The following is an 18713-nucleotide window of genomic DNA, read 5'->3' as shown; positions in this document are numbered from 1 at the left end:
CCTCCTCTCTGAGGAACCTCCTCCCTTGCTCCAGGAATGACAACTTCTTCCAGGCTCATTTGCTTAAGTTTGTTTGGTGGTGGTTTGTTTCACTGCTAAATATCAAAACCTTGGCATGAAAACGAAGAATTATGAAGCCATTTCAACAGTGTGTCAGGAACATCTACTTTTACAGATGCATTAAAATAGTGCTAATACAACACACAAAGATTAGGACCAATGGGAAATTAAGTACTTCAAGGATGACAAAAAGAAGCTACAAAAAAGGTAAAAGGCTGTTGAATGCAGAGTTACTCAAGGCAGCTTTTTTTTTTTTTACTATAATTTCAGGCCTATTTCCAATTTTATCCTTTATTCCTCCCCCACTGATCTCAGTTTCTCTTTCTGCTAGGTTTAAAACAACATTTGGAATTTTCTGTGGTTACACAATATCTTTGAGAGAGATGTTCGCACTGCTTATATCTAGTTTAAATCCCACACATACTGTTTACTGCAATATTTGCCTGCTCTAAACACCTATGAAGTTGAAAAGGAGCCATTACACATCCGTCAACAGAAGTGTGGATCTGATTTACGTAATGAAAGATAATGATCACATTCCAAACTTGCTAGGGAGACATAAAAACAATAATAAAGTATTTTGTGTATACACTGGGCAAGAGGACCCAATGTCATGGAAGATTCCCACCTTCCTCTGGTGTTTGGCATTTCAGAGATCACAGGAAAAGTGCTTTCTTGCGTTTCTGCCAAATGAACTTAAATACCTTCTGGTTTTCACCCTACACTATTTTAGACTGTCTGTAGTCCTGGAATGTCTTTAATCCCTAAATCAGCCCTACTTCAATCCCCTGATGGGCCCTCCAACCCATCACCTTACACTTTTTGACAAGTACAGAGAGCCTACTCAGACTAGTAATCAGTGTGTTCAAGACCTGTTTGCTTTTCCTCAGAAAGAACATTCAAGCTCACAGAAAAACCCTCCCACACAGATTTTCCATCCTACGACCATGGTTTCATATACCGTAGATCACCAGTGTTTACTACCCCATGCTTTCTTCCTGGCTTCTCACATACCTCAAAAATACGCAATGAAATCCAGTCTCAGACAATGACCAGAAATGGAGCAATGAGAAGCTATTTAAAGAAAAAACAGCTCTATCCCCCAATTCTTACTAAGTAAACACATACTGCAATGATCACCACAAACGGCTGGTACTGCTCAAGCACTGCTTAGTGACTCTGAGAAAGAGCCGTATGCTAATGCTTTAGCAAGGGATTAGTTGTCTGGAGCTGTGGGTGAAAAGCATGTTTCAGAGATGAGGCACAGAAGGGCCCAGACTTGTTGATGGGAGGAGAATACTGCAGAAATGGGACTGTGTAGGTGAATGTTGGGTGGGGGAAAAGAGCGGGATCTGAGCAGAGTTTACCTGGAGACCGCAGTGCAACGGAGGAGGGAAGAGAGACAGAGATTACTCACCACAACAGAGTCCTACTGCCAAGGACTCCTTTAGGTATCACCTTAGATAAACCTTGGCTAAGAGCACAGGGTAAAGGAGCTGGTTCAAGCAGTGCCCTACACTGCAGCATAAAGGGGTAGAGCAGGGCCTGAGCTCCAAGTCAATGTGAGGGAATTGACAGAGATAAGCTGACAAGGAGATGAAGACAGATTTATCAAAAAACTACTAAAAAGCAGAGGTTTTGAACTAGCCACACTTCTATTCTATGAAGCTATTGCAAAATATTCCCAGTTCTTCTAGTCAGAGGCTCCTTTCTCATTGCAAAATTAAAGAGCAAACCATACCTGAGTCAGAACATCCAGCTGTCCCATAATATGTTCCAAGGTATTCGCGAGGCTGGCCTCCTCCTCTTGCTGCACATGGTTCCTACCAGAATCCTGAGTTTTTGTTTTCTTTAGATGAACACCACAATCCATTTCTGACTGCTGGAAAAATAAAGAGACAATCTGCTATTGCAATGCAAACAACTGGAGAAGGATTGTTATTTCATGGAGGGTGAACAGTAAAGAACAGTTCATGTCAGGACAGCCTAAGCTATTAAAAATGGGAAAAACCCCCAGGAACTCTTTGTTTTTGCCACCGCTGGGAAAGGAAAAGATGCTGCAGATTTGTCTGTCTTTACCAGGTGGAGTTTTTGTTATTTTCTCCTTTGTTTTGTGTGTGTTTTTTGTTTTTAAACTTTCATCAGGAAAGGCAAACCTTAGATAACAACCTTGACGCAATCCTGCAAGGTTCAAGTTTTGCACATGCAAAGAGCTTTGGCCTGCTCATGTGGTACACATAGATTGTACAGGTAAACCCAGACTCACTGAAGCCACATGGAAGTACTATAAAACATCCAAATTATAAGAATTAAGCAAGCTACCCTGAGAGGAGTCCAATCATTCCACTCCAACAGAGCAGTGAAAGCCTCTCTCCACGCCTGGTATTTGTAAGGAGGCAAGGATGCAGTACTGTAGTTAAGTTCAGCAAAAGTAAGATGTTCCAATATGCATTAAAACAGAGTTTTGATTTAGTCATTTTAATTTTGTTTATATCTTGAACTGGTTTTCCCTCCTCAATGAGGCTAAGAACAAGTTTACTTTGAAGTTTCAATTTCAGCTGTTTCTGTTATGCAAGCTTGAATATTTCATTCAGAATAAATTAAGTTTTAAAAGCACAAATAGTTCTTTACTAAAGAACTCATTCTTCTTCTCTTTCAAAACGGGATCTTTCTTCAAGAACAAACACTATTTGCATTATTTATCTACATTTACCACCAGCAGAAGAAGTTCAGAGAAGTTTATCTAACTAAACAATGTAGCCAACTGATTAAGCAATTACAAACTTAAGTTATTCAGTTTACACTAACAGACAAGATTTGAATCTAAAGGCAAGATCACAGCACTCAAAACGTAATTCTCCATGGCCCAATGCCTGGTGCAGCTCCAGCCCATTACTTATTACTCACATAAGTGACTGAAGTTTGTGAATCAACAAAGCAGCAAGGAATCCTGTCAGACTGAAAAATGGTCCAAGTTCTCCTGCATGTACTTTTTCTAAGCAAGAAATGAAGAGTTACTTTTATCTCTTCTCTCATAGGCACCAGTATGAATGCATTTCTCACCAGCACTGTATTGATTTACCTGCTTATCTCTATATTTGATGCCAGGTGTATGCAGATGTGCAACTAAGCTGCAATGAGACATTAGACAAGCTCACAGAACTTTAAACTCAAAACTTTTCAGTACATTATGAAAATATATGTACACACATGTGTGTGTATACACACAAAAAGTAGATATTTGAAAAATAAATATATATTTTTAAAAAACCTCTCCTGCTGGGATTCACTGGTTTAGCCCACGGAAAGGCTCCCAAGGCTGAGGCCCAGCCCAACAGTTGGGCAAAATGAGTAGCAAGAAGTGCAAAGAACAGAAATGTGACTACATAGGGAAGCTTGAGACTGACAGGGTGGGACGCGAAGAGAAAATAAGGGGCCACAGCAGGAGTGGGCTTTGACAGGAGAATGGCTTTTTGCTGTCCACTAACTGCTGGCAAGGGCTGATCATCCTTCCAGCACTGCCAACCAAACTGTCCTCATCCAGCCAAGCACCACAAGAGCAGTTTGGCGTAAGGAGCAAGAAAATAAATGGAAAAGTTCAAAGGATACATATGACAACTGCACCACAGGGATCGCCATGCCACACCACCAGCTTGGGATGCAGCTGGGTACCAGGTGGCACCAGCCACACCAGCCTGCGCTAATTTGCCTCCTCCCACTTGCCTGGATAATTTGGATTATCAACAGGTCCCAGGCCAGCCTGGCTTGCGCTCTGGTCACATCACATGGCGTTAGCATTTGAGCCACACGCAAACTACTCCAGTGCTGCAGGTAGCCCAAGAGCCGCATGTTGCTCACTGATGCATCGATTTAATCAACTAAAACATGTTCTTGTAGAGATGAGATAGAGTCAGCCTTACAAAGCTGCTATTTGCTGTTTAAATTTAAAAGTAAAAAAAAAAGCCAAAACAACACACAACAACAAAAAACCCAGACAAACCACCACTGCTTTTCAATGCATAATTAGCATTAAAAAGCATGTTTTGTTGTTATTTCATGTCTGAGTATCCTATTTGGGTGATGTAACTTTAGGCCAGTCAATCATGGCACAGCAGAAATTTGAGTGAGCAAACACTGCGTACAACCTGCACTCAAAAACCCCAAATGATGATGAGCTATCCACTTCAAAACCTATTAGAACAAGCTGACTCACAGGAGCAGAAAAATGACTGTACCAACATATTTTCTCCCTCTATAGCATATGTCAGACAGCTTTTCATAAAAAGCTGCTGGGTTGAACTCAGAGTTGATAGTCTCCTTGCTACAGTCCATGAAGTTTAAGAGTAGCATATTTGCAAGGGCAACACTGCACAGATGTTCCCACACCTGACGCTTAGGGGTTAGGTGGTCCCTTGTCACATCAAGTTGCAGCCAAAGGCAGCAGCAGCTGTTTGTCACCAATGCTACATTCTGCTGATTAGCTCGCATACTATGAGCCACCTCTGAAAAGCCGAGCAAGCCACCTCCACAAAGCCTCTGTGGGCTCCTGAAGGCACTCTGAATGGTGGCAGTACTCCCAAGAACAGAAGTATATCTACTTTTAAAAACAGAAGCATGACCATATGGCATACTGCCCCATTTCAGCCACCACAGCTGCTCCAAAGGTTGCTTACAGCCCATCATCATTAAGCAGATAACCTGTAGCTAGTGCCTCCATCCACAAAGCTTTGAGCTAGTTCATTTAAACTATGGACACATTCAGCCAGCAAATAAAAGCTATGTCAACGTGTCACGAAGAATGACTTCCAAAAGGGAGGCTCCCCACTGGCCAGGGTCTTTGAATATTCAGTTCTAGAACAAGTACATCCTACGTAGCCCACCCTGCCACGGCAAGTGCCAAAACCACATCTCCAGCACCCACACCTACAGACAGCACTTTGAATCGCTGCCCACAGTCAGGCAGAGAAACTGCAGTCACTTTGCTCCAGTTTCTTACTCATCCCACCCGCTCTGATGGCATCGAGCTGTAATCTGAAGACTGGGACCCATCCAAGGACACTTCTCAGAGGGGTCCTGTATACAGCGTTCAACACGGGTTGAGCCGGGATGTGCCCAACACAGGCACGTCCAGCGCAAGATGAAGCTCACCGAAAACATCACAACTCCCAGCTGACACCCAGGGAAGCACTGTGAGCTGTGAGTGCAGCCACAGTGTACAGAGCAGCAGGACAACAGCAAAGGATCAGCTGATGGCCACCTGGGCCAAGCTGGATGTGCGCGCTGCTGCATCTCAAAGGCACAGCACTTTGCTCCTCACAGGGTAAAGCCGAGTGTTTGCATCCATCTGGGTCACATTCACCGGACTAATTTCAACTCGCTTGTTTCTGAAGAGGCTGAGGAGCCCAGGTAGGTATATTTGTATTGACACTACCCAAAGCGTGTCCCTTTGCTATCAGCTAACCGAAGCCTCGTGAACAGAAGGGAACAGTGATACCATGGCACCAAGGAGAAAAACACGGTTGTTTTTTTAATCATTTCAGGTTTTTCATGCCAAAGTCTCCATTTCTTGCAGTCAAGGAAAGCTTTGCCTGCAAAGAAAACACAGCTGGGACTTCACAGGGCAGACATTGGGGCATTTTACAAGTATCCTAAATCCAAATGGACACCCAGAATTTTGTTTGACGTTAATTATGAAAGCCGCCAAACATTTTCATGAGCTCACACACACTTTTCTTCTTTAAAAAAAAATGGAAAGAGACTGCAATGCTCAGAGGGGCAGGTTGTCTGCCACAAGCAGCCACCTGGACTTCTGTCATAGTCCACATACAGCAGGGACACCAGTTGCAGCTGTGTTATAAAGGTGGTGAGGGCACCTCTACAGAATCCTTAGTGCAGCTTCCAAATTTGACAGTAGGGAGCAGCACTGGAGGGGCCCTTCAGGGGAAGCTTTGCCCTTTACATTTTAAAGAAATATGGAAATGTTTGGAAACTTTCCCTTAATAGGCAACCACAATTTGTACTTACCACTACCTCAGTGGCCAGGACATTTGAAAGGAAATGTGCACCCAAGCAAGGAAGAACTGAATTGCCCGCAGACTGAAACCATTTTTTGGTAAAAGAGGATTAAATCAGCTCCTGTAACTGTCCGTAACAATGAACAAGAAAACCCTCACAGACGAGACTACAGCCACCCTTCTCCTCGTTAGCAATCCATATCATGTGGTGAGCCATCCACTAGTGATTTAAATTTTAACTGATTTTAAAAAACTTTTGCAAAAATCTAGAAAGAGCCAAAAAATGTGCATTGGCTTTGTTGCAGTCTCAGTACTGATGAGCATCACAATTACAGAGACAGACACCTGTGCTTATCCGACTCACCCGCAAGGTAAAGCACCAGCTGAACCCTGGGGTCAGGCACCAGAAACAATGACACTGCTGCAGAGGTTTAATTTATTTTAGTCAGAGTTCAAGTGTGCAATTTACTCAGCACAACTGAACAAGTGTATTTGCCATTAAATATCTTATTACAACATCTGCGTATTAAGCACTGGGAGTAGAGCAAGAAGCAGCTGAACATTAAAGGAAGAATAGATGAGCAGTTTCAGAATACAATACAGCTCTCTGCGACAAAGGGAAAAACAGAAGTGATTTATTTATAGCAACCACTTAAAGACAGCATAGCACAACTACTTGGGGGAAGGGGAGAATTAATCAGCCCTCATTCCAGAGGTCTCTGACTGAGCCTCTTATGAGAATTGTTCTGGCTAAACAGCATTCTGGCCAGGTATTACAGTGCTGATCAGGTCTGGGGGGCAAGTATTAACTACCCAACCCAGGTACACCTGTAGTAAAACCACAAGGGACAACTAAAAAAAAAAAAAGCCATTTTGCTTTCTAAATTGTGGTATTTGGAGCATAAATTGACAGGATTACCATCTATCTGAATTTTACACCTACTAATAAAAAGTAGGATTCTTACAATTCAGTCCAGAGGAACTATTTCTTTTCCCTTCTCTTCACCTCTCTCCACTGGAAGGGAGGAACTGAGTGGTGCCAGGGATGTAGGTTCAGCTCTACCCTTAATCCCTTTAAATCAATTTCCACAATGTTTCTGCCTTTTTTTTTTTTTTTTAGGACTATGACTGTAAAAAGAATTAATTTTCAAGTATCTAGAAAGATGGCATTCCCCTTAAGCAACACATACTTCCAATGTATTCCCTTCAATATGGATATCCAGTGTACTAAAATTCACTAAGCGCAATTAAATTTGCTATCTTAGCTGAAAAAAATTCCCCTAGAAACAGAGGAGCAGAAAACTCCCCAAAGTGGAATACACTGTTTATTCAGATCCCAATTCTACTAATCCAAACGAGAGAAATACCATTAAAACTCTTCTATTTTGAGAAGTCATTTTCTCCACAGGTAAAGTGATATTTTAAATATGTTCCCAGAGAGCAACAGTGACCTCCAGTGGAAGCACATTGGCTTCAGGTAGGCTCCCCAGGAAGGTCCGATAGAGTACATGCCATGCTAGGTTGGACGATTCATTAAAAACAGAGTTAAGCTCATTTCTCCCTGCTACATATAAAATATCATTGACGGAACACCGCTCTCCAAGCACATTTCTCTACACTGGAAAACCATTCCCTCTTCCAGGCAGCACTGACATTTCTGGAGCAATCACAATCTTCAAGACTTGCATTATTCCACCTGTATTCCACATCTACTGTCCAGAGCAGCATAGGGTAACAACTAGAATTAGCATACAAGTTAAGTTTTGTGAAACAACTCGTAAGACCATTCATCCTCACCTCTGATTTCAGGATTCAAGTTTTGATAATGCAATGATTCTATAGGAATTTGGGAAGGAGGGAAGAAAAAATAAAGTGAGGTGAAAAGAACGTTCCATTTATTTGTTTGCATTTTGCTTCACGCCAAAATGTACATTGGATTAGATATGCAAGAGGCCATAAATGACTTAGAAAGAACCTTCCTCCCTATTGGTGCTACTAAAAATACAAAGTTAAAACATTAAAACTTGGCCATGTTCTACCACTGGCCAATAAATATTGAGTCTGTGTTAACCCCAAGAAGAAATACACAGAAGAAAAAGCTAAAGGTAACCTTCAACATTTTAGATATTGTCTTTTCCTACTTGTCTTATGCATTCTACCTCCCTTAACCACTTCTCCTGTCCCATCGGTCCTAGCATTTCATTAGGAGATATGAAGAAGTCTTCCAGAACTTAGGATGGAATAATTAAGCTTTGTTGTACAGACTATGCTCAGCTGGCTATCCCACTGCTGCTCCAGAAGAATATCATTACCAAAAATCTCAAAAGAAGAGTTTCGTGTGGAAACAAGCCCCTATAGGAACAAAAATTGGTAAGAACCATTGGTAAGAAATTTCACCAAGAACTGAGCTACTGTTTTCTTGCTCTTGGGAAAAGCTCCCAAACACTGAAAAAGTGTTTATCCTCAGCCTTGGGTTATCCAGCTAGAGGTTCTTTTACATTAAAAGCAACAGTCTCCACAGCAAGAAGCAAAACACACAGACTGAACTCCCAGAGTGTGAACAACAGCTTCCAGCTCCTTTTCTTAATCAGAAACATTTGCCTCTTTCTAATGAAATATGTATACGCTATGCAAGAGATATCATATGCAAGCCTATGTATGTTACTGATATATCAATACTGCATGTTACGTGTATATACACATACATAAACATATGCAGATACACACAAATTATAATATGGCCATTTGTTATTACTATTGCTTGAAGTTTGGATTTTGGCAGAAAAGTTTGAGATCTTAGAAACTTTAAGCTTGAGCCACCTTCATTCATCTTAAAGCTGACACACAATAGCAGCTTGGAAAAAATATAAATCTTGCCTCTGTCTCTTCTCTTTGAATTATGACTCAAGCATTAAAACAAGCCACATCCAGCAGTAACCTAAGTGGGTGAATTTATATTAATTAGCCTGAAATGCTGACCTTAAAAGGCCATTTTTATTCTGACCAATACTGACTTGTCAGGACTCGCCTTATTGTTCCAAAGCCTTCAAGAACAAATCTATTAGCTGTAAGATGACAAATTAAAAGCAAATCCTCTTATTTCTGGAAAAAAAAAAAATAAAAAAATCTTGCCATAGCAGAATACAAGAGAAAACATCTGTAGCAGCGGCTACTCCCACTCACTAACAGGCAGAGCTGCTGCAGGTTGTCACAGTCATTCAGAGCCTCCTGGAAAGCCAAGCTGGGGGTGCCCATTCCCTGCCTTCTCCTCTCTCTGAGTCCCTCACCAAGACAGGACAGGAAAACTCAGTTAAACAGCCCACAACTATGTGTACGAGATGGTAACGGACAAATCAAAGAAGACATAAGATTTCATTTGTCACGCACACCCTTCTCTCCCTACACTGACAAGTTCAAGAGAAAAACAAACTCAGAGGTTTCAGGGGAAAGAGCAACCACATAGGGGCAAAATCCATGAGGTTTGTGAAAAAAATTAGTTTCACACAACAACAAAAGCCAAAATAGAGTACTGGAGGGCTAGCCATTAACAGAGGCTTGCTGGAGTATCTTCCAGAAAGAAGCTCTGCTGTTTGCGAGGTAGATGCTTGTTTAGTGGAGTGAGAGAAAACCACTTATTTTGCTGTGATGCAGCCTCACAGACAAATTAAGATGCAGAAAATCGGTGAGATCTGCCGCGAGGCTCCACAAAGCGCACAGTCAACTGACAGAGCCATCCAGTTCTGCTCAGATAAACTCGGGTTTCCTGATACAAAGAAACCTGGTACTGTTGCTAGACTTTATGCTCCAGTGAATTAGAGCTGGACTCCAGAGCTCAGCTGGATCCAGCTGTTCAATAATGAAACCTAGGGGTCACCCCTTGGAGGCAACCCACAAAACAGCTGATGCAACACTGATGCCTTCCTGCCCAATGTTCTGGGCTGGAACCAGGTTATCTGTGCCAGGGTGAAGGAGATCAGATAGGCCTGTAAACAACCCAAGATCAAGTGTCTATCTTTTTCTGGTTAACATGAACATGTATTTATAAATGTGTGCTCTTTCTGGTCCACATTAGCCATAGTTCCTATCAACCATACTACCACAACCGTTACTATCCCAGAGACTGAGGATGCTGAACGAGGCAGAAAGGGATCAAGCAAAAGCTCTCAACCAGCCAGTCTTACTCATCATGACAGCTCCCATCAGTCAACTAAGTGTTTGGTACCTTTTGGGGGTTAGAGCTCATCCCACTCTAAATCTCTGGTTTCCAGCCAGATGAGTGGAAGACACCACAGGAGCACACTTCTCGCACAAAAAAATTCTAGCTGCTCTTGCTAAAAGGAGCAGTGAAAGCAAATGACATCCTCCTGGGTCTCACAAGGTTTACAAGCAGAGGTGCAGGCCAAGGTAGAGACCCCACTTCGTCCACACCACAAGGGGGGAGAGGAAAGGAGAAGTCTTCTCCTCTGTTCCTGTTGAACCTACGTCACATGTTCCTATAGGCTTAAATGAGCAGGCTTCCTTCAATGAAAGGAAAGCAAAGGTTGGGCAGCTACAAGTAACCATCTACAACGGCACCACTTGCGAAGGAAGAGCTCCTGAGCATTCTGCGATGAGTTGTAGCAAGAGTCCTGCCCAGACCGCCATGCAGAGTAGAGCGCAGGGGAAACATCTTGAGCACTCACACTCTTGTTCTTCACAAATAATCTACTGACCTGTTGCACTAAAGCTTCCTGAAGTGGGAACGCACCCTCAGAAAAACAAGGTGCCAGGTAGATCAGGGAAAAAGAATAAATTTGCAGACCACGTTTATCCGGAAGGCTGAAAGCTGGATCCCCTGCTGTTGAATACAGGATTCCTCCCTTTAGAAAAGGAAATAAATAGTAGGGCATGGAGGAGGTACAAATGACAACGCATTCACATCCAATTGTGAAGAGCTGCAGCTCTGTGCAGTGAAACTGCTTCCCAGGAGGGGATTTCACAGCAAGTGAAAAAAAAGAAAAAAGTACAAAAGTATTCATAAGTATTAGCAGATGCCAAAATTAGAGGTAGTTACCAATCTGGAAGCCAAAAGGTCAAAAAAATGCACATCTGGCCTGTGAGTAACTCAGGAGGAATTTATTTACACAAGGAACAAATGGCTGACAGAATGAACTGCTGCAGTCAGCACAGAGACCACAGGCTGAGCACACGAGGCACCCGAGGTCACCAACCAGAACTAGCAAAGGAGACGTGGAATTGGCTTTGGACACTCAGTTATAGGCTTCAGATGATTTTAAGACCAGATCACATCTTTTTGAATTAGTCTCCAATCCTATTCAACAGAACTATTCTTGGAAAAATTGCCATTGAAGAAATTAGTCCAATGCTCGGACAAAATGTTAAACCCAGTAGTGTAGAAATAAGCCTAAATGCCTGTCCTAACCAAAAGACGCATCTGAAGAGTCACAGGTTGCTCACTTGTTTAGAAGTCCTTCCTGCTCAAGCACTGTTCTTTCCAATCTTCATTTTGTGAAGTCTGCTTAGAAATCAGCTTCCAAATTTGGTAGCTCTGCAATTGAGTACCAATTAACTTCAAAGGAGCTAAAGATATTTAAAACATTTGTGTTCTTGAATTTCAAAAGAGGAGAAAGACTTCTTGGCAAGAGTGACAGAGGACAACTCTGCACCTTTACCCGTTATCTCGCAAATTCCCCTACCAAGGGACTACCTGCTTTTGAGTCTGCCTGTACATCCACTCACGTGAACACGTCTCTCAGAGTCCTACCAGGAGCTGAAAACTAAGCTGGATAATTTCAGTTATGTGGGGAACTGAAGCGGCAAGAGAAAGGCTTCCCCATCACCTGTAAGCTTCTGTTCTGCTGTGCCTATTATCTCTTGCCAGGATGCCCTTCATTTGAGATAAACAGATCACACACAACCCTTGCAGACTATGCATTTCACCACCTTTATGACACCTGAAGCTCCCAGTCCCCTGTTCAAAGTGGATTTGTTTCTGACATCCCACAACACAAGCATGTTTCAAAGTATTTTTCTTTAGAAAGCTATATACAGAGGTTTAGACTAAAGTCTCCTCATCAGCCTCCTCCTTTACCAAGTATTATTTTGCACAAAAAGTCACAACATGCCTGAAGAAGGTTTATATTTAAACTTGGGTACAGAATCTCTGTATGAACAAATATTTCCTATTTTTCATAAAATTGCATGAAAAACAGTTTACCAACTTAGCTTATACTACAACGTTTTTATTCACAAATTTCAGTGTATAAACTTATCTAAACACCCAAGCACTTACTAACTGTCCACGTGACATCAACTGCTCAGCATTTGGTCATAACATTTGACCATAGTCTTCTTGGAATTAGTGAACAATAGCAGCAAATCTGTCACATAATGAAACAAGTGTTCTTGTACACTAACATCAGCTGTAACTGCATGTATGAAGCTTTCCCTGTGTTCAGAAAAAAAAAAATCACTACCAAACCCCCAAAACAAAACATTATCTGCCATCCCTGGAAAGAACAAATTCCATGATGAATATTCTCACAGCATATCAGATCCACGAACACGGCCCTGGATCTGACTCTGCACAACTCTCTATGCGGACAGACCCCTCTGCTCACAGAGCTACTGACCCCAGCACAAGCATAAGAGTCCTTAGTTCTAAAATCACATGCCAAATCTACACCTCTTATTCTGACTTTCCTTTAGGTCCTCACAACTCCATATCACAGCTTAAAGCATTCATTTACTCTTAGCCCTTAAATTCTAAATTAAAAACAAATATAAATGCTTATAAGATCAAGACACAAGACTACAAAACTTCATTTCTCCCCATCAGCTTCATGCCACCCGCATCACAAGTGCTTGCACTTAACTTTGGTTTTCAAGGCAATTGTTCAACACTTAATAGCAACAATTGTTAGCTTATAATTGAAGAGGAAGCGTGTATTTCAGAGCTACTGTAACTGTGATCTAACATTTACAGTCTCAAATCTATACTAACAGATATTTCTAATTCACTTCTGACAACTTTAGGGTTTTCTTTATCACACTTGGGTGTCTGTGCTTTTATACCATAGTCACGACTGCAATTCCTGCTCGTCATGAGCTGCTTTCATTCGCGTTATTCCTTGCACAGAGCAGTTTTACTTTCAAAGCGAACCGCATCTCCCGAGCCTCAAGTAGTTACAGAAAACACAAGCAAGTGGGCAAAGCAACTTTGAAGTTCATGTCTGTTGCTGCAAACGAGCCCAATACCCCAATTCATAATGAACTTTAATCAACTGCCGGAGAAAACAGAGTCTTCAAAGGCTCCCGTCTCCCTCTGCCTCAGGAAGTGAAAATTGTTTCACAGCGAGTTTGTTTTCAAGCGCACCAACCTTGACAACGTTTCACGCCTCTTTTATCCCACAGGTTTAGGATTCCCTTTTCCTCCTGTTCATCCTTATGACAAACTAGTTTTGATGTCTGTGTTCAGTTTTAATGTCTTAACACTTGTACATTAGTTCGACTCTCCCATGAGAAACCAGATACTAAACCTGGTGTTTTTACACAGCTATTACTTCAATTAGTATTTGTGCTTTCACAATGCATAAGAAAAAAGTTATACAGCTACACATGACAGCAAAAGCTCTCCTTTGAAAAATATTTTAACTTATGGTTGAAAACAGATTCAAGATGTGTCAAGAATAGCCTTCAGGTGTTTTAGGCGTACAAAAATAAATAGCAACCTATATGCATGTTTTAAATGTAGTTACATTTCAAAAAGTCTGAAAAAAACTCAGTATTATTCAAGATGTAGAGCCCTGGCACACTAACACAGCAGCAGAGAAAGATGAAGCAGTTTCAGTTTTCACTGAAGGAAAAGGTGAGCTCAGCATGAAACCAACAGCCACAGGTGGTAGTTTCAAGTCTGATTTCGATGGGAAAAATAACTGGTCTTGACTACACAAAATACACCAAAACAAGTAATTATCAAAAAGCAAGTATTTTGCTCAAAACAAGAAGTAATCGAACATATAGTATATTTAAAGTCTTGTAACAGTGACAATATTCTTAAGAAGCCCAGCATAACATATTTCTAATGGATAAAAGTAAGGAAATTCACTTGAAAAAGTCGACTGCCATGAATGGAAAAGTTATTATGGAGCCAAGAATCCTGTGTTCAGGTTATATTAATACTTCTCCCTTAAAATAACAAACCAAGCCACTTTCAGAGATATCAGCTTCTTTAACAGCAAGGAACATTTCATATCAACCCTAAATTAAAACTTAACCTATGATATTCAAAACAAGCTCTCAGACTACATTGTTTATTCTGCCCTTTCTAACTTTAGCAATTATAACTGCCTTAATATTAAAGTGTTGCATTCCTAATAACCTAATACATAAGGACATTGAGTACTAGTCATATTTTGCATTTCTATTCTCATGAAGCGTAGTGAGCTCTTAGTGGAGACCAGGTATAGGCTCTAGCACACTACAACCGCTCTTGTAACAAGCAGCCACGATACAGCTGATACTCTTAAAAAAAGTTTAGACTATGTTGGCTTTGGCAGCACCACTCAGACTGTGTGACAGGAGACAAAAATTGAAGCTCCACTCCTTTATAGCAGGACAGAGCTGCACCCCACTTTCAAGGCAAAACAATGTTCTTAACTGCATAAAAGAGATCACATAGTTGAACTGCATCAACAGTCTTACTTGACTAAGACATTGGGTCTCAGTTGTGCCAGCTTGCACCCAAGCTCCCCAGTGCAGCCACCTTCACCTCTGCTTTTTAAACAGGGATCATTTTACTGTTGAAGGCAATCAAAGGTTTAATTAACAATTCTCTATTTATGCTCATAGATAATCTGGTAGATCTCATGGAAGCATCATTTGTGCTATTCAGACCAAAAGATAACACCACATTTGCCCCATAAGAAAATAGGAAGGAAAAATCCCAGAGACTATCACTCAGTTTGATCTTCTTTAAGTTGCACTATTTACATTCAGGGAGTACTGCTGGGATCAGCAGCTCCGATGCTGCATGCCCAAGGCAAAAGTTGCAGTTGGGTGGCAGTTCAAAATACTCACTCCTTTGAAGTAATTTAGGTTCCCAGACCAAAGTGTGTGTCTCTTCTGCATAACTCAGCATGGATTCATTTTGTCTCCTGTAAAAAACACAGCACCTGGTCCAAACCAATACATTACACCCAAAGAATTGGCAGTGCCCTGTTTCCCATAGGCTCAGAGCATGAGTAGAGCAACGCCGTGTCAACCAGCACCACAGGATGCGGATTTGCCTGTCAGCAGCACACAAACAGCTGGTCACAGCAGCATCTGTCAGAGGTGTTGTCAGGTAAACTCTTCCACAAGGGGAATTGTGTTGGAGTGCCAGATGTTCAGGGTGGTTAGTCATTGTTCAAGGGTTTTGTTCAGCAGCCACCTTCAATGTACATCTTACCATCTGCTGACAAAGGTTCTATAACAAAACCCTAAGTTTTAAAACAGCTTGTGCATTTCTTTCCTTTCCTAAATTCCTACTAGTTAATATGCTCTGGTGATAACTGCTGTACTGGGAGTAAACTTATCATAACCTCCTATAAGCAGACACCTTGTCTACACCATTTAAGCCATTCCTTGGAATGTTACAAACTGAAAATAGTATTTCTTCCCATAAAGGTTTTCTTTGTCTCTGCTGTATTTTAACCCAGAATTATACTAAACAACATCTTAAATTAAAACAGAGTTCAAAGTTAGTCCAGTTCGACTGGCCAATAAATAAAGAGGTTATTGGACAGCTAGTTTCACAGCCTGCATAAACTTTAGAGTTAGAACACAGAAGAGAAGGAAAAGGAAGAAATCAGTTTTAGCCAAAACCAGTCGAGGATCAAATACTTCCACCTCCTCCTTCCTTCTGTAATTGCTTCATACCCCCATCTCCCACTCACCTACCACTAACACCCTCTAGTTTTGTTTGCTTTCTGCACAGAGCACTCCACATAGCAAGGCATCAGGTTTAGAGCTGCAGACTCAAATCTTGTTCGTTGCAAAATACTACGGGCTAGTCCAATACCTCCAGCAGTGGACTGAAGTCATATTCAATAAAAACCCTACCATGTTTAAGATAGAACATAAGTTTAGTAACCCAGTAGAGAAGATCTAAGTTGATAAGATTAAAGACACCACCACAGAGCAGCCGATGCTGGCTAGAAGCTCACCTTTCAACCAAGGCAATGCCACATATGCATAAAACTCTCGGTTCACAAACTGCTTTTTAGCTTAAAGCTCATGTTGAACAAGATATACAGAAAACCAGCCATGGTAATAACATATTTCAGAACCCTGTAGGTATACTCAAATGTATCAAAAATATCCAAAGACTGTAAAGACAAAATGCAGCAGTTTAAGTGAAGCATCACTACTTGTAAAAATTATAACTCATACGGACAGGAACTCTAAAGAGTTACTCTCATAACTGCCATGACACCCAACATCAGTACTACACTTAGATCGGTGCATCATACCGAATTACTCAGTTGATTTATCTGTTAGGTACAGTCAGAACTCAGATGTCTCTTAACACATGGTTCAATGAGCACATATGAACTGATGTTTCCAAGTATTTAGGAAAGAAGCTCCAGTACAATGTCACATATTTCTCAAATGTGAAGTCTATGCAGAGGTTTCTTTTGTCTTTGCTGACTGTCAGTGAAAAGGTATCATGAAAAATACCTGTTTTCAGGACTGACACCAACCTAAAGGATTCATATCAGCTAACAAAACTGACTTCAGCTGTTACTCACACCTGCATGTTTTGTGGACTATCATCCAAGCCTATCACACATACTTAAACACAGGCTGTTAATAATAAATGCATATATACATGCAGTAAATTTACTTCCCTTTTAAAATCATTATTTTCCTATAAAGTACATACAGCTAAACAAAACAAACAACACAAGATCAGTTAAAAACAGACAACCTGCAGCTCAAATAAATACCAAGAAAAGATGGCTCTTATAGTGCAACTGCCTGAAAGATCCACATGGTTTCAAGCTGTGGAAAGTGTTCTGAAAAGAAGCTCTACACCGTTCTGTGTGCTGACCTACCAGAGCATGATGGGTCTCCTCCACACTGGTGCTAGACTTCTGTGTTTTCAGTACATCACTATAATCTGCTGCATCAAAGTTAGTCTTCCACACCATCACCTGCAAAAGAAAGGCAAGTGACTAAGTTATTTCTATTAAAATTTTCCATCTAAATTTGCTTAAAGGTCTGTTTTGTCAACACAGAGAAGAGTCAGCAGATGCACACCAAAGCTTACTTAAAGCTTTGCCATCAATTAAATTAAGGATGTTATTTGTAAATATACTACTTAATACAGATACATCATAACTGAGTTCTCAATGGGTAAGTGACCTTGGTCTTCCAGCATTCTTTGGGTTAGGAACATCATGAAACTAGAGCTACCAGGAGAACTTCAAACAGGAACCTTGGCCACTGGAGAAGGCTTAGCCATGGCATCTCAAATAAGACTGAGGACAGATCTGCAGAAGGAGAGCACTGAGGAATATGAAATACAGAGCACTGTAAACCAATGGAGCCTGGAAGGAAATTCAGGGGAAGCATCCCTGCCCTGTGTGCCTTGTCCTTGTGTCTCAGAATCAGCCAGTGGTAGATCAGGGGACGATCCATAAGCACAGCCCATGATATTCAAGGTATCTCAACACAGCCATTTGTACACCTGTCTTAATGTATTCCCAGCAGCAGATGCCTCAGAAATGCATTATAACAAGGGCTGTGTATATGGTAATATTTCTTCTGTTGTACATACACATTCCCAGATAATCCAGCTGAAGTGCTTTCTCAGTAAAAAAAGTCTATGTTTAATATCTCTCACTGTTTTTTAGTATTTGTTTTCTCTTTGAAAGCAGCAAGATTCTGTGAAGATGGCAAGGAAACACAAAACTATCAAATTAAACTAGGCAGATACCTGTTCATCAGAACCTCCAGAGGCAAATAAGTCTCCAGTTCTTGAAAACGCTACACAGGTTGCTGGTCCCTGCAAACAGATTTAAAAGATGGGTTTAAAAAAAAGTAAAAGAAAACAGTGTTATACTGCCCCATTTTTTACAGCTTTACAAGGTATTTCTAGTTTGACACCAGCAATCTAAAGGCAACATTTTAAAAGTTCTTATCTGTCAGGTAAGTGGACCGCAATTAACATGCTAAGCTTGCTGGTACTTACCATTTCCCACATTTTTGCCCCCAGCTTAAGACACCCAGTTTTCAACAGCCATGGCATTAAGGCAGAGAGAAGAACACACCAAGTTCTACAGCTTCAGGCTTTTCCTTGTTCCCTCTCAATCATTCTCTCTTCCCTTTAGAATGAGAAAGGTCTAAAACTGCTGCTCATTTATTAAAAGCAGTGAAATTGCTGAGTTTTGTTAAATGCAGCCCTAAGTCAGCCACCTGGCAGAAAGGTTTAAAGCAGAAAAGGAGGTTTAAACACACAGAGGAGCAGCACCAAAAGGCATATTGAGAATGATTGTTAGATACAAAATACTCCCACTACTGACAATTCTAAGCACTCACAAATCATAAGCCATATCCCATGATAATATAATTTTTCAAAAACAAATGTGAGGAGTT

General features: G+C 41.1%; 1 protein-coding gene across 4 annotated transcripts in view; it reads right to left on the bottom strand.

Moving 5' to 3' along the window:
• POC1A (POC1 centriolar protein A) overlaps positions 1 to 18713 on the bottom strand; it is a 52760-nt gene that overhangs the window by 11040 nt on the left and 23007 nt on the right. For 3 of the 4 annotated variants that reach the window (XM_082060369.1, XM_082060371.1, XM_082060372.1), the window contains 3 exons: positions 18055 to 18123; positions 17171 to 17269; positions 1802 to 1942 (listed from right to left, as the gene is read on the bottom strand). In XM_082060369.1, coding sequence (XP_081916495.1) covers positions 1802 to 1942; positions 17171 to 17269; positions 18055 to 18123 — 309 coding nt within the window. The remainder of the gene's footprint in view (positions 1 to 1801; positions 1943 to 17170; positions 17270 to 18054; positions 18124 to 18713) is intronic. The other variant, XM_082060370.1, reaches the window with a different exon arrangement.

The sequence above is a fragment of the Streptopelia decaocto genome, assembly GCF_964273445.1.
Source record: "Streptopelia decaocto genome assembly, chromosome: 8".
NCBI classification, from domain to species: Eukaryota; Metazoa; Chordata; class Aves; order Columbiformes; family Columbidae; genus Streptopelia; species Streptopelia decaocto.
This window is presented reverse-complemented; position numbering and strand designations above follow the sequence as displayed.